The 25,259-nt window shown below is 45.9% G+C and overlaps 1 protein-coding gene across 10 annotated transcripts in view; it reads right to left on the reverse strand.

The window, feature by feature from the left end:
- Nucleotides 1–15,180: 15,180 nt before the first annotated feature.
- LOC139277473 (AP-1 complex subunit gamma-1-like) overlaps nucleotides 15,181–25,259 on the reverse strand; it is a 159,576-nt gene continuing 149,497 nt past the window's right edge. For all 10 annotated transcript variants that reach the window (XM_070895968.1, XM_070895963.1, XM_070895972.1 and 7 more), the window contains 3 exons: nucleotides 23,152–23,312; nucleotides 20,826–20,924; nucleotides 15,181–17,790 (listed from right to left, as the gene is read on the reverse strand). In XM_070895968.1, the coding sequence (XP_070752069.1) occupies nucleotides 17,689–17,790; nucleotides 20,826–20,924; nucleotides 23,152–23,312 (362 nt within the window). In that variant the 3' untranslated portion in view covers nucleotides 15,181–17,688. The remainder of the gene's footprint in view (nucleotides 17,791–20,825; nucleotides 20,925–23,151; nucleotides 23,313–25,259) is intronic.

Raw genomic sequence — 25,259 nt, forward strand, 5'->3', positions numbered from 1 at the left:
TCCCACCAAACTTCCTTTTCTGGCTCCCATGTTAGTTGACATTGTTAACGGTTCTCTCTCCTCAGATACTGTTCCGCTCTCCCTCAAATCTGCCGTCATCACCCCTTGCCTCAAAAAACCTTTGACCCCCCCCCCGTCCTTGCAAACTACCACCTCACTTCCAACCTCCTTTCCTCTCCGAAGTCCTTGACCATGTTGCGCCTCCCAAATCTGTGCCTATCTTTCCCCAAAATGTTTGAATCTTTCCAATCCGGTTTCTGCTCCTGTCACAGTATCGAAACAGCTCTCATCAAAGTCACAAATGACATCCTCTGTGGCTGTGACAAAGGCAAACTATCCCACCTTGTCCTTCTTGATTTGTCTGCAGCCTTTGACACGGTTGACCACTCCATCCTACTCAAACGCCTCTCCACTATCGTCTAGTTGGGTGGGACTGCACTCGTAGCCAGAGAATCACCTGCAATAGCTTCTTTTCCTGTCCCTGCATCGTTATCTCTAGTGTCCCCCAAGGACCTATCCTTGGCCCCCTCCTCTTTCTCATCTACATGTTGCCCCTTGGTGACATCATCTAAATACAACAACTTTTATTTATATAGCGCCTTTAACGTAGTAAAACATCCCAAGGTGCTTCACAAGAGTGTTATAAGAAAAAAACAAATCAATTTGACATCGAGCCACAGAGGAAATTATGGCAGATGACCAAAAGCTTAGTCAAAGAGATAAGTTTTAAAGAGCGTCTTAAAGAAGGAAAGAGAGGTAGAGAGGCAGAGAGAAGTTCCAGAGATTGGGGCCTCGGCAGCTGAAGGTACGGCCACCAATGGTTGAGTAGTTATAAACAGGAATGCAGAAGTGGGCAGGATTTGAGGAACACAAGACTTCTCAGGGGGTTGTGAGGCTGAAGGAGATTAGAGATAGGGAGGGGCAAGGCCATGGAGGGCTTTGTAAACAAGGATCAGAATATTGAAATTGAGGCGTTACTTAACCGGTAGCCAATGTAAGTCAGCATGCACAGGGTTGATGGGTGAGCGGGACTTGGTGCGAGTTAGGACTTGGGATGCTGAGTTTTGGATGACCTAAAGTCTAGAGGTAACAAAAGCATGGATGAGGATCTCAGCAGCAGAGTGGAAATAGGCAGTTTTAGTTATGTCACGGATGTGTGGCCGGAAGCTCATTTCAGGATCAAATATGACACCTAGATTGCAAACAGTATGGTTCAGCCTCAGACAGATGTTAGGGAGACGGATGGAGTCAGTGGCTAGGGAACGCAATTGGTGGCGAGGACCAAAGACAATGGCTTCGGTCTTCCAATATTTAATTGGAGAAAATTTCTGCTCATCCAGTACTGGATGTCAGACAAGCAGTCTGACAGTTTAGAGACAATGGAGGGGTCAAGAGAAGTGGTGGCGAGTACTGAGCTTGGTGTCGTCAGCGTACATGTAGAATCTGATGCCGTGTTTTCGGATGATGTCGCCAAGGGGCAGCATATAGATGAGAAATAGGAGGGGATGAAGGATAAATCCTTGGGGGACACCAGAGGTAACTGTACAGGAGTGAGAAGAGAAGCCAGTGCAGAAGATTTTCTGGCTACGATTAGATAAGAATGGAACCAGGTGAGTGCAGTCCCACCTAGCTGGACGATGGTGGAAAGGCGTTGGAGGAGGATGGAGTGGCCAACCATGTCAAAGGCTGCAGAAAGATTGAGAAGGACGAGGAGGGATAGTTTACCCTTTTCACAGTCACAAAGGATGTCATTTGTGACTTTGATGAGAGCCATTTCTAACTGAGAGCTGTTTCTAACCAGATTGAAGGGATTCAAACATGGAGTTCCGAGAAAGATAGGCACGGATTTGGACCACATAAAGCATTATCGGGTCCTACTCTTGTCTGCCAAAGCTGCTCACTATTCCAGGATCATTCTGGAATGCAAAGATAACCCCTGGCTACTATTCTCTACTGCTAATCGTCTTCTTAAACCCCTCTCCCCTGCCTCCACCACACTCGCCTCCAACAAGTATGAGGAGCTCATGGACTTGTTTGTCTCAAAGATTGAGACTATCCGATCAGCTGCCTCTGCCAGTACCCTTCCTTCTCAGAGCCCACAGGGGCCCAACTTCCTCTGAGGTTCCCCCCTACCCTAGTCCTGAACTCTCATCTCTCTCCAATTTCTTTCTGTTCTCTCCTCTTGACCTCTCTACGCTCAGCTTGTCCATGAGACTCATTTTGTGCTCTCTTGATCCTACTCCCACTAAACTGCTGACTATCCAACTTCCTTTTCTGGCTCCCATGTTAGCCGACATTGTTAATGGTTCTCTATCCTCAGGTACTGTCCCCCTCTCCTTCAAATCTGCCATCATCACGTTCAAGGATTTGAAAGGAAAGGGAGGTTGGTGATGGGGCAATAGCTAGCAAGCACAGTGGGGTCAAGGGTTGTTTTTTTGAGCAGAGAGGTAACAACACTGTACACTATATACACTTGAGAAATGCACACCTTGACCACAGGGGGTGAACTTGTGGGAGACACTCCTCACCTGGTCATCCAGGTATATAAAGGGAGGTCCTGGGAATAAAGGTTCAGGTCACATAGTGACCTTGTCTGCAGTACATGCCTCGTGTGATTCTATAGTAAGGTGCAAGGACACCATATTTGGTGACGAGAAACGGGAATCAACGACCCACGAGGATGGCCACTGGTAGCACAGAGGAACAGTAACTGTGTTGGTGAAGACTGGGACGATTTCATTGAGGGGCTCCAGCAGAGCTATGTCACGAAGGACTGGCTGAGAGAGGAAGCAGCTGACAAGTGGAGGGCGCATCAACTGACCAGCTGCGGATCCAAGACGTATGCGCTGATGAAAGACCTGCTCGCACCAGAGATGCTGGCGGACAAGTCCTTCGAAGAGCTCAGCATACTGATCGGTGAGCACTTTCAAACCGGCGAGCTGTATACACATGGCCCGGCACCGGTTCTATACACCGGTTCTATACACACCGGTGTCGGGAGGGATAAAGCATATTGGACTTCGTTGCGGACCTTCGGTGATTGGCCAACCTCTAAGTTCACAGACGCCTGCAGGGGGGAGATATTAAGGGATTTCTTCATTGAGGGCATTGGTCATGCCAGGATTTTCAGGAAGCTTATTGAGACCAAGGACTTGACTTTGGAAAGGGCAGCGTTGATAGCTCAGACCTTCATGGCAGGGGAAGAGAAGACCAAGATAATTTATGCACACAGCCCTGGTTCCAACGTGGCGATGGACCTGGGAGTTAACATTGTAAACGCGACTCAGAATCCCGCAGGCAGACAAGGGCAATTCGACACCACCCATGCAGCAACAGACTCTAGGGTGGGCCAGCAACAGAGACAATGGCAGGGGGATCAGCAATTCACGCCATCACAAGGGACAATGCGAGAGGAATGCCTGGTAACAGTTCCTTTGTTCACAACAATATCAGCTCATGCTGGTGGTGCGGTGGTAGACATGCTGCGAAAACCTGTAGGTTTCAACAATTTATCTGTAGAAACTGTAACTTCAGTGGACATTTGTCCAGAATGTGCAGAAAGCTCATAGCGAGGCTAGTTTACGAGGCAGAGGAACCAGACAAGGTGTCTGCAAGGCAGGTTGATGCTTGGGGCAAAGCTATGGACGCTGAAGTCCAGCGGGTTCATGTGGCAGACATCCACAGCTCATATACCAAAACGCCACCTATAATGATGAAAGTCCGATTAAATGGCATCCCGGTACGCATGGAGCTGGACACAGGAGCCAGCCAGTCACTTATGAGTGCCCAACAATTTGAAAAACTATGGCCACTCAAAGCTAACAGGCCTAAACTGGAACGCACTGACATGCAGTTACGGACGTACACCAGAGAGATCATCCCAGTGCTAGGCAGTGCAAACTTGGTGGTCACACACAATGGATCGGAGAACTGGCTGCCACTCTGGATTGTCCCAGGGAATGGCACCGTGCTCTTGGGGAGGAGCTGGTTGGCTGAGATGAAGTGGAAATGGGGGGGGGATGTGCACGCGATTTCATCTGTGGAGCGAAGTTCATGAATAGCACGTATAGTGAGTTGGCCACACTGCAGGTAAAGGGTCCACAGCCAGTGAGGGAATGGAAGACCAGCAGGAAGAGCAGTGCAAGGAAGGTAGTGCAGGGGTCCCCTGTGGTCATCCCCTTGCAAAACAGATACACCACTTTGAGTACTGTTGAGGGGGATGACTCATCAGGGGAGGGCAGCAGCAGCCAAGTTCATGGCACCGTGGCTGGCTCTGCTGCATGAGAGTACGAAAAAGAGTGGGAGAGCGATAGTGATAGGGGATTCAATTGCAAGGGGAATAGATAGGCGTTTCTGCGGCCGCAACCGAGACTCCAGGATGGTATGTTGCCTCCCTGGTGCAAGGGTCAAGGATGTCTCGGAGCGGGTGCAGGACATTCTGAAAAGGGAGGGAGAACAGCCAGTTGTCGTGGTGCACATTGGTACCAACGATATAGGTAAAAAAAGGGATGAGGTCCTACGAGACGAATTTAAGGAGCTAGGAGCTAAATTAAAACGTAGGACCTCAAAAGTAGTAATCTCGGGATTGCTACCAGTACCACGTGCTAGTCAGAGTAGGAATTGCAAGATAGCTCAGATGAATACTTGGCTTGAGCAGTGGTGCAGCAGGGAGGGATTCAAATTCCTGGGGCATTGGAACCGGTTCTGGGGGAGGTGGAACCAGTACAAACCGGACGGTCTGCACCTGGGCAGGACCGGAACCAATGTCCTAGGGGGAGTGTTTGCCAGTGCTGTTGGGGAGAAGTTAAACTAATATGGCAGGGGGATGGGAACCAATGCAAGGAGACAGAGGAAAACAAAATGGAGACAAAAGCAAAAGACAGAAAGGAGATGAGTAAAAGTGGAGGGCAGAGAAACCCAAGGCAAAAAACAAAAAGGGCCACTGTACAGCAAAATTCCAAAGGGTCAAAGTGTAATAAAAAGGCAAGCATGAAAGCTCGGTGCCTCAATGCAAGGAGTATTCGGAACCCAGGAGAGGGGTCTGAGCAAGAGTGGGTGAGAGCTCAGATGAACAGGACCCCAAGAAAGAATGCAAAAGGCAGGAGGCAACAGAGCAGAGTAGCACTGGGGTAAGTGTAAACCACAAGGTGATAGGAAGGGATAATATGTATGAATATAAAGGGGCTGCAGGAGGGGTCAAAACTAAGAATCATGGTTTAAAAACTAGTATTAAAACACTCTACCTAAACGCATTCAGCATTCGAAATAAAGTAAATGAGTTGACAGCAAAAATCATTACAAATGGGTATGATTTGGTGGCCATTATAGAAACGTGGTTGCAGGGTGGCCAAGACTGGGAATTAAACATACAGGGGTATCTGACAATTCGGAAAGATAGACAAGAAGGGAAAGGAGGTGGGGTAGCTCTGTTAATAAAGGATGATATCAGGGCAGTTGTGAGAGACGATATTGGCTCTAATGAACAAAATGTTGAATCATTGTGGGTGGAGATTAGAGATAGTAAGAGGAAAAAGTCACTGGTAGGCATAGTTTATAGGCCCCCAAATAATAACTTCACGGTGGGGCGGACAATAATCAAGGGAATAATGGAGGCATGTGAAAAAGGAACGGCAGTAATCATGGGGGATTTTAATCTACATATCGATTGGTCAAACCAAATCGCATGGGGTAGCCTTGAGGAAGAGTTCATAGAATGCATACGGGATTATTTCTTAGAACAGTATGTTACAGAACCTACAAGGGAGCAAGCTATCTTAGATCTGGTCCTGTGTAATGAGACAGGAATAATAAATGATCTCCTAGTAAAAGATCCTCTAGGAATGAGTGATCACAGAATGGTTGAATTTGTAATACAGATTGAGTGTGAGGAAGTAGTGTCTCAAACGAGCGCACTATGCTTAAACAAAGGGGACGACAGTGGGATGAGGGCAGAGTTGGCTAAAGTAGACTGGAAACACAGACTAAATGGTGGCACAATTGAGGAACAGTGGAGGACTTTTAAGGAGCTCTTTCATAGTGCTCAACAAAAATATATTCCAGTGAAAAAGGGCAGTAAGAGAAGGGATAACCAGCTGTGGATAACCAAGGAAATAAAGGAGAGTATCAAATTAAAAACCAATGCGTATAAGGTGGCCAAGGTTAGTGGGAAACTAGCAGATTGGGAAAATTTTAAACGACAGCAAAGAATGACTAAGAAAGCAATAAAGAAAGGAAAGATAGATTACGAAAGTAAACTTGCGCAAAACATAAAAACAGATAGTAAAAGCTTTTACCGATATATAAAACGGAAAAGAGTGACTAAAGTAAATGTTGGTCCCTTAGAAGATGAGAATGGGGATTTAATAATGGGAAACGTGGAAATGGCTGAGACCTTAAACAATTATTTTGCTTCGGTCTTCACAGTGGAAGACACAAAAACCATGCCAAAAATTGCTGGTCACGGGAATGTGGGAAGGAAGGACCTTGAGATAATCACTATCACTAGGGGGGTAGTGCTGGACAGGCTAATGGGACTCAAGGTAGACAAGTCCCCTGGTCCTGATGAAATGCATCCTAGGGTATTAAAAGAGATGGCGGCAGTTATAGCAGATGCATTCGTTATAATCTACCAAAATTCTCTGGACTCTGGGGAGGTACCAGCGGATTGGAAAGCAGCTAATGTAACGCCTCTGTTTAAAAAAGGGGGCAGACAAAAGGCAGGTTAGTTTAACATCTGTAGTGGGGAAAATGCTTGAAGCTATCATTAAGGAAGAAATAGCGCAACATCCAGATAGGAATAGTGCAATCAAGCAGACGCAACATGAATTCATGAAGGGGAAATCATGTTTAACTAATCTACTGGAATTCTTTGAGGATATAATGATATAATGATGTACCGATGGATGTGGTATATTTAGATTTCCAAAAAGCATTCGATAAGGTGCCACACAAAAGGTTACTGCAGAAGAAAAAGGTACGCGGAGTCAGGGGAAATGTATTAGCATGGATAGAGAATTGGCTAGCTAACAGAAAGCAGAGAGTCGGGATAAATGGGTTGGGTTGGAAATCGGTGGTTAGTGGTGTGCCACAGGGATCGGTGCTGGGACCACAACTGTTTACAATATACATAGATGACCTGGAAGAGGGGACAGAGTGTAGTGCAACAAAATTTGCAGATGACGCAAAGATTAGTGGGAAAGCGGGTTGTGCAGAGGACACAGAGAGGCTGCAAAGAGATTTAGATAGGTTAAGCGAATGGGCTAAGGTTTGGCAGATGGAATACAATGTCGGAAAATGTGAGGTCATCCACCTTGGGGAAAAAAAAAACAGTAAAAGGGAATATTATTTGAATGGGGAGAAATTACAACATGCTGCGGTGCAGAGGGACCTGGGGGTCCTTGTGCATGAATCCCAAAAAGTTAGTTTGCAGGTGCAGCAGGTAATCAGGAAGGCGAATGGAATGTTGGCCTTCATTGCGAGAGGGATGGAGTACAAAAGCAGGGAGGTCCTGCTGCAACTGTATAGGGTATTGGTGAGGCAGCACCTGGAGTACTGCGTGCAGTTTTGGTCACCTTACTTAAGGATATACTAGCTTTGGAGGGGGTACAGAGACGATTCACTCGGCTGATTCCGGAGATGAGGGGGTTACCTTATGATGATAGGAGTTCAGAAGGATGAGGGGTGATCTTATAGAAACATTTAAAATAATGAAAGGGATAGACAAGATAGAGGCAGAGAGGTTGTTTCCACTGGTCAGGGAGACTAGAACTAGGGGGCACAGCCTCAAAATACGGGGGAGCCAATTTAAAACCGAGTTGAGAAGGAATTTCTTCTCCCAGAGGCTTGTGAATCTGTGGAATTCTCTGCCCAAGGAAGCAGTTGAGGCTAGCTCATTGAATGTATTCAAATCACAGAGATAGATTTTTAACCAATAAGGGAATTAAGGGTTACAGGGAGCGGGCGGGTAAGTGGAGCTGAGTCCACGGCCAGATCAGCCATGATCTTGTTGAATGGCGGAGCAGGCTCGAGGGGCTAGATGGCCTACTCCTGTTCCTAATTCTTATGTTCTTATGTTATGTTCTTCTGTGTAAGGGTTGCGAATAGTTTTGGGGGGACTGTCAAGAACGGGCTTTCAATCGGGTGCGGAACCTGCTTTGTTCTAACAAGCTGTTGACCTTGTACAGCCCTTGTAAGAAACTGGTTTTAACGTGTGATGCATCATGCTATGGGGTTGGGTGCGTGTTGCAGCAGAGTAATGATGAGGGCCAACTCCAACCTATGGCTTATGCCTCCAGGTCGCTCTCCCAGGCAGAACGGGGATATGGGATGGTTGAAAAGGAAGCACTCGCATGTATCTACGGGGTGAAAAAGATGCACCAGTACCTTTTCGGCAGAAGGTTCGAGTTAGAAACGGATCACAAGCCGTTAACATCCCTGTTGTCCAACAGCAAGGCTGTCAATGCCAATGCGTCAGCTCGCATACAATGGTGGGCCCTCATACTGGCTGCGTATGACTACACTATACTGCACCGGCCAGGCACTGAAAATTGCAACGACACGCTCAGCAGGTTCCCACTGGTGACCACTGAGGGGGCGTCGGAGCAAAGCGCGGAGATGGTCATGGCCGTTGAGGCTTTCGACACCGCAGGCTCCCCCATCACAGCCCGCCAGATCAAAATATTGACCAACAGAGATCCCCTCCTATCCCGGATAAAGAAATGTGTCCTGACTGGGGATTGGGCGCCCGCACATGGAGCATGCCCCGAGGAGGTCAAACCGTTTCACAGACGGATGGAAGAGCTCTCCATCCAAGCCGACTGCCTGCTATGGGGCAGCCAGGTAGTCATGCCCCAGAAAGGAAGGGAAGCATTCATCAGGGAATTCCACAGCGAGCACCCAGGCATCGTGCTAATGAAGGCCATTGCCCGGTCACATGTATGGTGGCCGGGAATTGACTCAGACCTGGAACACACTGTTCGTAGGTGCACGATGTGTGCTCAGCTGGGAAATGCCCCCAGGGAGGCCCCACTCAGCCTGTGGCCTGGCCCACCAGGCCATGGTCACGTATTCACGTAGACTACTCGGGCCAGTTCATGGGAAAAATGTTCCTGATTGTTGTCGACGCATACTCGAAATGGATCGAGTGCATCATATTGAATTTGTGCACGACATCCACCACTGTGGAAAGTCTGCGTATGGTCTTTGTGACCCACGGCTTGCCGGACATCCTGGTTAGTGACAATGGCCCATGTTTCACTAGCTATATATTCCAGGAGTTTATGTCGGGTAATGGTATCAAACATGTCAGGACAGCACCGTTCAAGCCGGCTTCCAATGGCCAGGCGGAACGTGTGGTTCAAATCATAAAACAGGGCATGCTCCAGATTCAAGGACCCTCCCTTCAGTACTGCCTATCGCTGGCCTATAGGTCCCACCCGCTCATGGGAGTCCCGCCCGCGGAACTACGCGTAAAACGCGGCTGTCCCTCATTCATCCAGTCCTGTCAGACATTGTTGAGGGCAAGCGTCAGTCCCAAATCGAGTGCCATGATCGCAACTCAGTGGGGAGATGCATAGAAATCGATGACCCTGTATTCGTTCTCAATCATGCTTTGGGACCCAAGTGGCTTGAGGGTACTGTAATTAGCAATGAGGGGAATAGGGTCATAGTGGTCAGACTTAACAATGGGCAGATATGCCACAAACATCTGGACCAAGTAAAGAAAAGGTTCAGCATGGACACTGAGGAAGATCATGAGATGTTACCTACACCACTGCCAGTGAATGAGCAACAAGGACATTCACCAGCATGCACAGTCCCTGCGGCCAGCCCGGACAGGCCAGAATCACCTCAGGCGACAGAGACGCAGGCCAAGGTCCAACCACCAGAGCCCCAACTGCGGCGCTCCACAAGAGCGCGTCGACCGCCTGAAAGACTCAATCTTTGACCCAAAGACGTTGGGGGGGAAGTGATGTCATGTTTGTAACCTTCACATAACTGTAACCTTTATGTAACAACACTGTATACACCTGAGTAATGCACACCTTGACCACAGGGGATGAACTTGCGGGAGACACTCCTCACCTGGTCATCCAGGTATATAAAGGGAAGTCCCACGCAGGGTCAGCACTTCTTGGACCTGGGAATAAAGGTTCTTGTCTGCAGTACATGCCTCATGTGATTCTATAGTAAGATGTAAGGACACCACAAGGGGGACGGGGGAGGATTCAGGAAAGAGTAAATTTAAAAGCAGGAGGAGAAATGTCAAGGCTCTAGAGCAGAGCAGATTTCTGGGTAAATAAGCAGAGTGGGTCAGGAAGGGACAGAGAGAGTAACAAAGGTAATAGGGCATCACTAACTAAGGTGACATCAGGGAAAAATTGAAAAAAGTCAAAGCTAAAGGCACTATATTATGAATGCATGAAGCATTCACAACAAAATACATGAATTAATAGCGCAGATAGAAATCTGTTTGATCCAATAACCATTATGGAGACATGATTGCAAAGTGGCCAAGATTGGGAACTAAATCTTCCAGGATACTTAACTTTTAGCAGGCAAAATGGAAAAGGAGGGGTAGTCCTGATATAAAAGATGGGATAAAGACAGTCGAGAGAAAGGATCTTAGTTCAGAAAATCAAGAAATAGAATCAGTCTGGGTGGAGCTAAGAAACAGCAAGGGGCAGAAAACTTTGGTGGGAGTTGTTTATAGGCTCCAAACAGTGGTAAAGTAGGGCACAATATAAATCAGGAAATTAGAGCTGCATGTGACAAGGGTAATACAGTATTCATGGGGCACGTTAATCTACATATAGACTGGGCATACCAAATTTGCAGTAATAGCGAAGGACGAATTCATGGAATGTATACAAGATAGTTTTCCAGATCAGTATGTTGAGGAACCAACTAGGGAGCAGGCTATTTTAGATCTGGTATTGAGCAATGAGAAATGGTTAATTAATCATCAAGATAGGCAGTCCCTCGGAATCGAGGAAGACTTGCTTTAATTCCTGAAGTAAGTTCTTTGGTGGCTGAACAGTCCAATACGAGAGCCACAGTCTCTGGAACAGATAGTCGTTCAGGGAAGGGGAGGGTGGAACTGGTTTGCCGCACGCTCTTTCCGCTGCCGGCGCTTGATTTCTGCATGCCCTCGGCGTTGAGACCCGAGCTGCTCAGCGCCCTCTCTGATGCACTTCCTCCATTTAGGACGGTCTTGGGCCAGGGACTCCCAGGTGTCAGTGGGGATATTGCACTTTATCAGGGAGGCATTGAGGGTGTCCTTGTAGCGTTTCACTGCCCACCTTTGGCTCGTTTCCCGTGAAGGAGCTCAGAGCAGAGCACTTGCTTTGGGAGTCTCGTGACTGGCATGCGAACTATGTGGCCTGCCCAGCAGAGCTGATCGAGTGTGGTCAGTGCTTCAATGCTGGGGATGTTAGCCTGAATGAGGACGCAGATGTTGGTGCGCCTGTCCTCCCAGGGGATTTGTAGGATCTTGCAGAGACATCTCTGGTGATATTTCTCCAGCAACTTGAGGTGTCTACTGTACATGGTCCATGTCTCTGAGCCATACAAGAGGGCAGGTATTACTACAGCCCTGTAGACCATGAGCTTGGTGGCAGTTTTGAGGGCCTGATCTTTAAACACTTTTTTCCTCAGGCGGCCGAAGGCTGCACTGGCGCATTGGAGGCAGTGTTGGATCTTATCGTCGATGCCTGCTCTTGTTGATAGGAGGCTCCCGAGATATGAGAAGTGGTCCACGGTGTCCAGGGCCGCGCTATGGATCTTGATGACTGGGGCAGTGCTATGCGGTGAGGACAGGCTGGGGGAGGACCTTTGACTTAGACGTTTAGCCTAAGACCCATGCTTTCGTACGCCTCAGTAAATACGTCGACTATGTCCTGGAGTGCAGCCTCTGTATGTGCACAGACGCAGGTGTTGTCCGCGTACTGTAGCTCGACGACAGAGGTTGAGTGGTCTTGGATCTGGCCTGGAGACGGCGCAGGTTGAACAGGTTCCCACTAGTTCTGTAGTTTAGTTCCACTCCAGCGGGGAAGCTTGTTGACTGTGAGGTGGAGCATGGCGGCAAGAAAGATTGAGAAGAGGGTTGGGGCGATGACGCAGCCCTGTTTGACCCCGGTCCGGACGTGGATTGGGTCTGTGATGGATCCGTTGGTAAGGATCACGGCCTGCATGTCGTCATGGAGCAGGCGGAGGATGGTAACGAACTTTTGGGGGTATCCGAAACGTTGGAGGATGTTCCATAGACCCTCGCGGTTGACAGTGTCAAAGGCCTTTGTAAAGTCGAAGAAGGCCTTGTCGTAAAGGGGCCTTTAGGGAAGAGTGACCATAATATGAGAGAATTTTATATTGAGTTTGAAAATGATTTAGTTAAATCCGAAATTAAGGTCTTAAATCTAAAAGCAAACTTCGTAGGTATGAGGGGCGAGTTGGCTAAGGTAGATTGGGAAACTACATTAAAAGGTATGATGGTAGACAAGCAATGGCTAGCATTTAAAGAATGAATACATAATTTACAATAAACAAACATTCCTTTAAGGCACAAAAACCCCATAGGAAAAGTGCTCCAACAGTGATAGTATTCGATTAAAGGAAGAGGCTTATAATGTTGCTAAAAAGAGCAGTAAGCCGGTGGATTGGGAAGATTTTAGAATTCAGCAAAGGAGGACCAAGAAATTGATAAAGAAAGGGAAAATAGAATATGAGAGTAAACTAGCAAGAGGCATAAAAACATATAGTAAAAGCTTTTATAGGTATATAAAAAGGAAAAGATTACCAAAGGTAAAATGTGGGTGGCCTACAGGCTGAGACAGGAGAAATTATAATGGGGAATAAGGGAATGTCAGAGAAATTAAACAAATACTTTGTGTCTGTCTTCACGGAAGATGATGCAAAAAAACCTCCCGGAAATAGTGGAGAACCAAAGGTCTAGTGAGAATGAGAAACTGAAAGAAATTAGTATTACCTATAGTAAAAAAAAAAGTACTGGAGAAATTAATGGAACTGAAAGCCGATAAATCCCCTGGACCTGATGACCTACATCCTAGGGTTTTGAAAGAGGTGGCTATAGAGATAGTGGATGCATTGGTTGTCATCTTCCAAACTTCCATAGATTTTAGAACGGTTCCCGCAGATTGGAAGGTAGCACATGTAACCCCGCTATTTAAGAATGGGAACTACAGACCAAGTTAGCCTGACATTAGTAGTAGGGAAAATGATAGAATCTATTATTAATGACGTGGTAACAGGGCACTTCGAAAATAATAATAGGATTGGGCAGAGTCAACACAGATTTATGAAAGGGAAATCATGTTTTAAGGTTGTAACTAGTAGAATAGATAAGGGGGAGCCAGTGGATGTGGTGTATTTGGATTTTCAGAAGGCATTAAATAAGGTGCCACACAAGAGGTTATTAAACAAAATTAGGGCTCATGGGATTGGGGATAATATACTTGCATAGATTGAAGATTGGTTAACAGATAGAAAAGAGAGAGTAGGAATTAACGGGTCATTTTCAGGTTGGCAGACTGTAACTAGTGGGGTATCGTAAGGATCAGTGCTTGGGCCTCAGCTATTCACAATCTATATCAATGATTTGGATGAGGTACCAAATGTGATATATTCAAGTTTGCTTATGATATAAAGCTAGGTGGGAATGTAAGTTCTGAGGAGGATGCAAAGAGGCTTCAAGGAGATATAGACAGGCTAAGTGAATGGGCAGGATCATGGCAAATGGAATATAATGTGGAAAAATGTGAAGTTATCCACTTTGGTAGGAAAATAGAAAAACAGAGCATTTTTTTTTAAAATGGAGATTGGAAAATGTTGGTTCAGAGGGACCTGGGTGTCCTTGTACACGAATCACTGAAAGTAACATGCAGGTACAGCAAGTAATTAAGAAAACAAATGGTATGTTGGCCTTTATTACAAGAGGATTTGAGTATAAGAGTAAATACATCTTACTGCAATTATATAGGGCCCTGGTGAGACCGCACTTGGAATATTGTGTACAGCTTTGGTCTCCTTACCCAAGGAAGGATATACTTGCAACGAAGGCTCACCAGACTGAATCCTGGGATAGGGGGACCTTCCTATGAGGAGAGATTGAGTAGACTAGGCCTATATTTTATAGAGTTTAGAAGAATGAGAGGTGATCGCATTGAAACATATAAAATTCTTACAGGGCTTGACAGAGTAGATGCAGGGAGGATGTTTCCTCTGGCTGGGGAGTCTAGAACCAGGGGTCATAGTCTCAGGATAAGGGGTCAGCCATTTAGGACTGAGATGAGGAGAAACTTCTTCACTCAGATGTTGCTGAAGCTTTGGAATTCTCTACCCCAGATGGTTTTGGAGGCTCAGTCTTTCAATATATTCAAGACAGAGAGCGATACATTTTTGGATATTAAGGGAATCAAGAGATATGGGGATAGTGAAAGAAATTGGAGTTGAGTAGATCAGCCATGATCTTATTGAATGGCAGAGCAGGCTCGAGGGCCCGAATGGCCTACTGCTGCTCCTATTTCTTATGTTCTTATCCCCTGCACTCAGTCTAACACCAGGCAGGATTACATTCTGTGCACAGTCAGCCACGATTATATCAACTGCATGAAGGGAATTATTTTTACACAGCAAGTTATGATCTGGAATGCAGTGTCTGAAAAGGTGGTGGAAGCAGATTCAATTGTAACTTTCAAAAAAGGAATTGGATATATAAAAGGAAACATTTGCAAGGCTATGGGGAAAGAGCAGGGGATGGACTAATTGGATAGCTCTTTCAAAATGCTAGCACAGGCTGAATGGCCTCCTTCTGTGTTATAAGATTCTATAAACCACGTGCAGTCAGACACCAGTCAGGATTACACCACACTCACACGGACATAGCCAGACACCAGGCAACCTTGTACAATGTGCACGGACACACACCTCAGCTAAAATTATATTGTATGCAGTCAGAAAATCTTCTCGATATGGTTGAAATCAATAATCTACTCCGCGTGCTAGGTTATGGGTATTGGGCTGAGCTTTTGCTCTTCTATTTCAGTCAGTTTCTTGTAGCATCGTTCGTCTACACTCTTCATACAGAAGCTTTAACTCGACTGAATGAAATGTTTCCCATGAACATTCCCTTTTAACCTCTCAATTCTCCAGGTGTACAAGAAACCATCCATGGTTAATTCATGTTTATTATTGCATACAAAGTTTATGATCTACATTTAGGTCTGCACCACTCTTTTTTGTACAACATTCATAGAACAAAGTAAACAAAAAAAAACACAGCTCATTTGAACACTTTCAAAATGTAGAGAAAATTAAACTGTAAACATGACTTTTTCTCACAGCAAAACATGGTGCTGCAGAACGAGCTTTCCAGTGAACTCAATGCCCAGTGAGAGGGCCCACTGCCCTGTGCCGATCGTGTAGCTGTTGGGACACAGAGTGCCTGGAGTGGCCTGACTTGTGTCCAGTACCGTCAACGCCCAGGCAACATGATCCACATCACTCCTGCACACTGGGGATATGCAGAACTCTGAGCAGCGCTCACCAACTCTCATCTGCATAGCAGAAGGCTTGCATTTGTCCAGTTTCTTTGATTTATTTTTTGCTTGTAACCTGGAAACAGAACCTTCCTTCGAGCTTCGTTACAGACAGAGATGTGACCACCAGTGCGACATTTATGACCATTGCAGTTGGGTTTGAAGCCCATACATTGATGTGGCAGTGGTTCACTCGGGTAGAAGTTGCCTGATGTGCTCTTTGCTGCACGACAACACAGCTGCAGCAGCAATACATACAGACTGTACAGAGTGACACCCAGTGGCGGCATTACAGGAACCCTCCCACACACACACAGGCACCAGACACCAAATCAATCAAAATACTGGGGACCATTTCACTAATGAATGTAGAGTTGGGTCGATAAATGCTTACGGTGGTACACCTTCCTACCTCCAGCCCTGGGCGATAGACTGTGGCCACAGCACTTGCCGTCGGTGAATTTGGAATGCAAACCTCGCCCCTCGCACTGCACCTTCTACACCTGCAGCCACATGAGATCTGGTGAGAACTAAGGACAGGTTATACATTACACAGTACGGACAGAAGATGAGTGACCCGGGTGTCAGCGGATGAAGCAAATGCAACAACAAATAATTTCAATTTAGCACCCCCCCCCACCCAATCTGCCTATGATCTGTGAAGGCAGCAATAGGAAGAACTTGCTTAAAACATCAACAGAATTTTGTTTGAGCTACATAAACTGCAGCTAGGAGACTAACTACACACTACACACATTGTTCAAGGTGAAGACAGCCTAACAAATACTGCAAGTACAGGCTGCCAGTCTTTAGAGCCTAGAATTTAGATTAAATGATGAGAAAATAACAAAAAATTAAGATGCAGTTAACAATTTGCATGGAAAATAACCAATTGTGTTTCGGGAAACAGTATTATAATCTCCTTCAGCGAGACAAACTTCTCTACAAGTTTAAACAAAATGACGGCGTTGTGTTATGCTGACGTGTGTGCAAAACATGACAGACTTGCACGTCCTTCTGGGACGAGTGAGCAAAGACAGACGACAAAAATCCAAGAACTGTAGCAAGTTACAATATCAATAAAATGGGCAACAAAAAACAAACACTTCCAAACAGATGCTTAAACAACTGAATCTTACGGAGTCCCTGAATACCCATCACTGAACCCGTGAAATGGCTCGTTGCCTGGTGGTTAAATCCTGAAAGGACTATTTATTTATTTTTTTATTATGGTTACATTTTGGTGAATAGCCAGTGTCCAATTCTGTTTATTTTTAAGATCAGTGCAAAACAGTTTGTAACTAGAACTGTAGACCTTCAGTAAATGAAGTGGTGCATTTTTTCTAACAGCTTAGTGTGTGGTTTAAAGGTGCACGGTCATCAGGGCTTCCTTCAGGGAGAACGGAACAAGAATCTGGACTGTAAACAAAACTGCTATTTCACCCTCGCCCCCCCACACCCCATAGTTCCTCATTTAAAGAGGACATGTCGTTGCAGTAGAGTGGAATCATCACAGTGGGGCATTATAACAACATCGCACTGGTAAAAGTCTTCCGAACCAGTGGCGTTGGAAAGTCTGCGGGGGTGGGGTGGAGGGCCCTGGACAGGCATGGAACAAGGAAAGGGGTCCCTTCCGTTCTACCTGAACAAAACCAGCGATGGAGCAGCCCACAAGTGCAACAGGATCTCAAACTATGTTAAATAGATGGAGATAATAAACTGTAGCAGGAGTCACAGCATTAAATCGTGAATAATCCTTGTGTTTTGTTTGAATAATTCAAATAATAAATAGAATTCTGACCTAAACCAAATGGGCTGGGTTCTGAACACCTCATGATTTTTATCCCACCTACTCACATAGGTATTGTTTTTGTTCATCAAAGCTAGTTAACATCTTATTACAACCAGATCCATAGTAATAGATTATTCAAGACATGAGATTCCATCTCAGCTATGCAATGGATCCATCACAGAAGTAATGTCCTTATACAGTAATTAGGAAATGCTCAATTTGCTCTCCAATACTGGTGCAGTCTGATGCCAGCTTCGTCCACAGGGATGATTGTACATTGCAGCAGCTTCTGGCCAGCGACCACAGTGTAAAGTCTAGTCCATGGATTCCATCTTAATGCTCAAATCACTCCCAGGCTTGCGGTGGGAATTCATTGACATCTGCCATGACCTCGATCGGTGCTTCTCTGTGACTGTACATCAACTTCAGCCTCATCCTTAACGGGTGCTTTAAAAAAGACACTTTAGGTCAGACTTTAATATACTGTTGAGCCCCAACTACATCATCTTTTGTCTCCAGGAACCTTCCTTCAACTGGAGATGATTCTCTCTAGGACATGGGCTGGTGATCAATGTTAATACTGTCCTATTATCCCAACAGGAGACCCGACTACAGGATGGCGAGGCCTCGAGATCAGTTTGACACGTCTTGATATACCACTCTGCAACTAACGGCCCAAATGAAAACAAAGCCAAAGTTCCCTCCTCACTTGGACAATGACAAACTCAACTTGAGACTCAAGGACCCCAAGCTGTAGCCACTTTGTGCAGCATATGTTGGTAGTATTGAACTAAGAACATAAGAAATAGAGGAGTAGGCCATATGGCCCCTTGAGCCTGCTCCGCCATTCAATATCAACCTCAATTCCACTTTCCCGCCCAATCTCCATATCCCTCGATTCCCCTAGACTCCAAAAATCTATCTATCTCAGCCTTGAATATATTCAGATACTCAGCATCCACAGCCCTTTGCGGCAGAGAATTCCAAAGAATAACAACCCTCTGAGTGAATAAATTCTGCTTCATCTCTGTCTTAAATGGCTGACCCCTTATCCTGAGACTGTGACCCTAGTTCTAGACACTCCAGCTAGGGGAAACAACCTCTCAGCATCTACCATGTCAAGCCCCCTTAGAATCTTATGTTTCAATAGATCACCTCTCATTCTTCTAAACTCCAGAGAGTATCGGCCCATTCTACACAAACTCTCATCATAAGACAGCCCTCTCATCCCAGGAATCAATCTAGTGAACCTTCGTTGCACCGCCTTCAAGGCAAGTATAACCTTCCTTAGATAAACTGTGCACAGTACTCCAGATGTGATCTCATTATTTGCCAGCATTTGACACTGCAAACTGCCAATCTTTGGTTTGTTGTCAGAGATTTGCCATAGGGTGACAAAGAGAAATACTAGTAGGCCAACATTCCGAGGACATGCGCTTATATCTCAATGATGAAAGTGCAGAAGCCAGGGCAGTGCAAGGCATGAGTCGACTTTTGTTCCCAGCTTTTCTCCCTTTTTCCACTATAGGTGCAAAGTTATATCAGAGTACAGTTCCACAGTAGCTTGTGGATAGTTTTATTTCGGTAAGCTAATCATCATGTTGTGATTACAGCTGAATCTGATCTTTACTCAACACTCCCAAACTTTCTCAAAGCCCAGAGGCAAGTGTAAAAGTGCTTTACAATGGGTCCAGATCACATTAAATACTCACTGAGCCCAATGAAGTGAACTGCTCTATCAATATTCCTTCACATTTGCTCATTGGTGAACTATATAATCCAAGCACTCTGAACATCCAGTGAGCCTCTTACCCCTGAGCAGCTTGCTAGAAAACGTGGCTTCTCTTCTTGCCTGAAAATGTCCACTCCTAGGGGATGGTTCCACCACTACCACAACCAAGTGGCCATTGTTCATATGTAAGCCTGGGCAGGCTGTTGTCACAGCTGACCCCAACACTGTCCTCTGCTAATGTGAGGGAACCCCACTGATTTATTCCCTCCCTGGCCTAGAGGTGCTGAAGTCAGTGATAGCATCTTAACAAAGACAGAGTTGAATCTGGGACATTCTAGTTTGCATGGCTTAGTGTTACAGCACCCTGTGCATTCATCACCAAGGAAAGCTTAACCAGAAAATATTAGTGGTTTTGAGTGCAAGAGGAGCTCAGCAACAAACCAGAAATTACTAGCATAGAGTTAGTTACATTGATAGATATAATTATAATATAGCCCTTGTGTATAATGTAGGCTTCTTGCAAGCATCACACTTACTTCTTGTAACACTCTCCTTTGTAACACATGTTTTGTTATTAATTCCCGTTATAAAACAATGTATTCTGTGATTCACATGGTAATGACATGGGGGAATCCGTTAGTATTAAAAAAAGAGTCCCACTGTTGACACAATGGCTGCAAACAGCTCAAGTTCGTGACATGAATTAATCTGCGACTTTATAGTCACATGATCTGAAATGCAATGAGATTGGATTTTCTTCCATTGCAAGTCACAAGGCATCAACGGTCTGTGTACATTACACAGGCTCAACACTAGAGGGAACCAGTGATGTACTAAAGTGGCAGGTACTGTCACATGTACTAGAGTAAAGTTCTGCAACCGCTTCTTGTCACAGATACCATTGTCTAACCCTTTCGTGTTCTCTCATCAAAAACTCAGCTCTGGACTACGATGTGTATATTTTTAACCATATTATCAAATCACTTCAGTAATGCCCAGTACCAAAATTACAAGCTGGTTGGTGCATCTTTTCCTGTAATAGACACTGATGGTAAAATTCATCCATCCGATGGTGCAGTGCCCAGTGAAGTACCAAGCCATTCTGACGAGGAAAGTACCAGGTTCAAACCTGGTGTCAGCTGAGTTAGCCAATGTCAGCCTTATGGCAGTAAGGAGCTACCACTGACCTCAGCACTGCTTGGCTGGTGGTGGGGATGAGGGGGCTACGGGCTACAGCACAGTCAGGGCTCCCGCTCTCAATCAGTTTAGTGGCTCTCTGGAAAGTATGGACATTGGTGGAGAATAGTACCAAGTTCACCCCCGATGCCCCCAAATGTGAACTGCTGCCATTGTGTGGGCTCACAACTTGTAGTGGTACCAGAGAGTGGGGGCTGGAAGCTGTGGAACTGTACCCCGGCAGGAAAGCCCTTGGGAGTGGGGGGTGGGGGGGGGGGGGGGGGGGGGAGGTGAAAATTAAAATAGGTAAAGAAAACCGCATAGTGGTATATAAACTGCTCCCTTATTTTATTTGTGCTATTTCAGTAAAAGCCCTTCAAAGCAACATTAAGCTGCACTCTGATACCCAACAGCCACTAACATGTCAAGAAAAGCAATTACTGTAAAATATCTGAACCCAGTTTATACATTTAACTGAATGGGATTCCATACAAATGAATTAAAGGGAGAAAGGGGCAGCGTGAGAAACCGATACTAGTAGGTTTGGGGAGGGGGGGGGGGGGCGGAGACTTACCTTCTGCGAGTTGAGAACTCTCATCAACTGCGTGACAGCTCCAGAATTCCTAGCAGGAATGATGCTGCCACTGGGAGACATCAATTGCAACTGGAAAGACTGGAAGACACAGAGATTAGGTGTCATTATTTTTCGAAGACTTTTTATTTTTAAAGTGACCAACTCAGACTCTTTTCGCACCAATGTTCTATCCTCCTCACACCTCCCAAAGGTACGGAGTCTTTACTGAGGGATGGGCCCCTCCAGTATCTTACCCATGTGACCGAGTTGGCAGGCTATTTCACGGTGGGTTCAGCACAGCCAAAACCAGTGCTGACCTCATCCGATGTCCAAACATGCAGGCTTCCAGCACGCGAGCAATCAGCTTGGGGAACTTTTGTTTTCTTCCCTAATCCAAGCAACACCAAGGCCAACTGCAACACCCCTACCACCATTTGGGCTAAAACAGCAAACTTAGTACAGGATGGGAAGTGTCCCCGGGACATTTCAAACTCCAAGCCACCTGTACACTTAATCACCATTACCAACCAACAGGCATATTTCACAACAGTTTGCATTTATATAGCATCTTTAATGTACAAAAACATTGCAAGGTGCTTTTCATGAGTGTAACCAGATAAAAATGGATGCCGAGCCTAAGCTGGGGATATTGGAACATAAGAACATAAGAAATAGGAGCAGGAGTAGGCCATTTGGCCCCTCGAGCCTGCTCCGCCATTCAATAAGATTAGGACGGGTGGGAGGAGGGGTGGGCCAGAGAGATTGGTTTTACGGAGGGTCTTAGAGATAGAGATTTAGGGAGGGAATTCCAGAATGTAGGGTGTAGGCAGTTGAAGGCAAGGCTGCCAATAGGAGAGCGACGAGAGAGGGATATGCACAAGAGGCCAGAGTCAAAAGGAACAGAGAGTTTGGGGGGAAGGATTGTAGGGCTGGAGAAGGGGTGAGGCCATGAAGGGATTTAAACACATGAACATTTTAAATTGGAGGCGACAGGGAACCGGGAGCCAATGCAGGTCACCGAGGACAGGGGTGGTGTGTTAACAGAACTTGGTACGAGATTGGCTACAGCTAAGTTTTGGATGAGCTGATGTTTCTGCAGGATGGGGAGAGTGTCAGAGGCTGGAAAGGTGAGCATCAGAACAGTTGAGTCTGCTCAGGCCAAGGCAAATGATGTTACGAGGTGGAAGTAGGTGGACTTTGTGATGAAGTTGAAATGGAGTCAGAAGCGCAGCTTGGTGGTGAATTGGACAAGGTTGCTAACAGCCTGGTTCAACCTGAAAAAGTGCTCTGAGGGGTATGGAATCAGTGGCAAAGGTACGGAGTTTGTGGTGGGGGCTGAAGACAGTAGTTTCGGTCATAATGTTTAACTGGAGAAAGCTGTGGCGAAACCAAGACTGTATGTTGGATAAGTCAAGAGGCAATGGAGGGATCAAGGCTTGGTAGAGAGGTAGAGCTGGGTGTTGTCCTAATGTGGTCACGAAGGGTAAGCATGTCGATGAGGAAGAAAAAGTGGCCACGGACAGATTCTTTGGGAGACTCCAATGGCAATTGTGTGGGGGCAGGAAGAGAAGCCATTTGCTGGAATTGCTTTGGTTATGAATGGATAGGCAAGAGTGGAATTAAGCAAGGGCAGTCACATCGAGCTCGACAAGAGAGGAGAGGCATTGGAGGAGGATGCTGTGGTTATAGGGAGGTCACGGAGGGATAGTGCACCATGGTCTCTGTCACGGGATGTCATTTGTGACTTTGAGTAGGGCCTTTCAGCGCTGTGGTGGGGGCAGAAATCTGACTGGAAAGATTCAAACATGAAAGATGGGCACGGATTTGGGAAGCGACAAAACATTCAATGACTTTGAAGAGGAAAGGGAATTTGGAGATGGGGCAGTAGTTTGCAAGGACAGTGGGGATGAGGGTGGGGAGGCAAGCACAATACCCAAGGAGAGGGAGCAGTTTACAATGCCAACTAGCGTGGGGGTCAGGTCGAGAAGTTGGGTAGTCAGCTGTTCAGTAGAATTGGACTCAAGGGAGCAAGAGGTGAGTCTCATGGACAAGAGAAGATATGAGGGGAGAATTATGCGAGTTTAGGGCTGGCTGGAAAGGGGAAGGCAGCTGAACAAATGGTCTCACTCCTAATGACAAAGAATGGTTTAATAACAACACTGGCAGATATAATGGAAAACTCGTTCCCAGCCCCAATGACCTTCACCCTCTGAGTAAAAAAAAAATACAAGAATTTTTCTCCCTGCGCCATCCCACTCCCAGAACTTGATCTTCCATTTGCATTCTTGTTGACTACTAAAACAACAGGTAAACTGCTCAGACACACCTTTGGTACAGCAGCTTGCAAAACAAAGTTGCTCATGTCCAACTCAGTGAAATTTGATGCTCGTAGGGTGATGAACAGCATGTTTGGGTTCGCTTTGGACCGTTCAAAAGAAAATTCGATTTTCAGCCCATTTTGATCGTATGCAATGATTGAAGGTATACCTGGAATAAACACAGCATTCCTTACAGATTTTAGAAACATTATTCTAAAAACACTGAATTTTCATTTATATAATGCCTTATCAGGTTTCCCCAACGCATTCTAAAATGCTACACAATTACTTTACAAGTGCAATCACAGTTCCTACATACGCAATGCGACATCCAATTTACATACAGCATGATCCCACAAATAGTCAGGAGATGAATGATCAAATAATCTGCGGTTTGGTGGTGTTGCCTGAGGGAGGGTATTGGCCAGGGCACCAGTGCTATGGGATCTTTGACAGCCACCTGAACAGTCAGATGGGGGTTCGGTGTAACATTTCATCTGACGAATGGCAGCTTCAGCAATGCAGCACTCACTCAGTACTGCACTGAAATGTCAGACTAGTAGATATGCTCAAGACTTGGAGTAGAGTATGAGCCCACAACTTTCTGACAGAGTCAAGAGTGGCACCACTGAGCCAAGCCAACACTCAAAGTGCATTAAACAGATCTGAACTGTTTATACTTTTAAGAAATCCCTGTGTAGCAATGAAACACAGCTTTAAAAGAATCAACATGAATAGTTGGAAAATGAGCATCACTAAGGAATTTTATACTGAGCATGAGCATAACTATAGACTGATTTTCTCTATTTAAAAAGCAGTTAAGACATTATTCTGCTTCTCTCACCAATCACAACATCTCAGCTGGACAGGAAGCTATCTCCTCTGTTAATCCAACTCTATGACTGGCCTCCCCTTCTCCTCTGAGTCAACTCCTGCTGGGGTCCAGTTACATCCTCGGGGAGGTGCTCACACCCCAAGCTGCCATTATTTATATGTTCAATCATGTGGGGTGGGGCATCAAAGTCGAGCCAAATACTGTCCTCACTTGACACTTCTCTCCCTCATTCCACGGGTGCTGAGGCCAAGTGCAGTAGACCCACCACTGTCCAAGTGGAGATCAGTGAACTCAGCACAGACTGGCAATTGAACCTGCGAGTTTATGGTTTCAGTTACCTTTACCAAATGGCCCATCTGGAGAGCTCGATTCCCATGGCGAGATCACTTGTCTCGAGTGATCTAGAGACTTATATCCATAAGGATATGTTGCTGCCAAAGCTACTTCCAACCATTACGGTTCAGGGCTCTCACCTGTGCATCATTGGCCGCAAGGCCTGTTCTGTTAAGAAGCACTTTTATATCGTCATGCCATCTTGTTCCTGATCTGCCTCGTGGCTGATGATGAATGCTCTGGCAGAGCCAGCCTTGGGTGGCACACGAGGTGCCTGTACCAGAGGAGTTGGTAACGATCAACCAACCGTATATGGAGATCGAACACAAATTGCAATCTCAAAGTACGGCTCTACAACACATTAGTAAAGCCAATATTTAAATCAGAAACGTGGCTACACACTAAAGTAATGAGATCACTGGCACTCAGAATGTGAAATAAAGTTCAAAAAAGATATCGTTACCAACAATTTCCTGCACGATCTCTTGACTTTTACATAGGCCCTGATTGTGACTCTCCTTTTAAATATTTTGTTCATGATCATAGCGCAGGAATCGCTTCGCTATGATAATTCTCCTGCCAATCCATCTGGTAACCACTGGTTTGTGTTCCTCCAAAATCCACTTACTGCAGGGTGTTCTCTCCAAATTGATTATTTGAGAAATTTGCTGCTCAGATGGAAGATTAACCAGTGGCCCAGACAGTGATTGCTCAGGCTCCTTCACTCATGTTTGAGTGGAGCTGGGGGGGGGGGGATAAACAGTGGAACACAGTAGTTACAGGTATATCCTGGGGGGTTGGGGGGGGAAAGAGAGGGCGGGAGTAGGAATTGGACTTGAACTTGGCCATTAGATAATCCCGAGATGTTCAACCCTTGCCCAGGAACTGAACAAGGCTCACTTCAGAAATTCATGGAGCCCACACCAAGGATTACAACCTACAACTCCT

This window comes from Pristiophorus japonicus, chromosome 12 (assembly GCF_044704955.1).
Source record: "Pristiophorus japonicus isolate sPriJap1 chromosome 12, sPriJap1.hap1, whole genome shotgun sequence".
Classification (NCBI taxonomy): Eukaryota; Metazoa; Chordata; class Chondrichthyes; family Pristiophoridae; genus Pristiophorus; species Pristiophorus japonicus.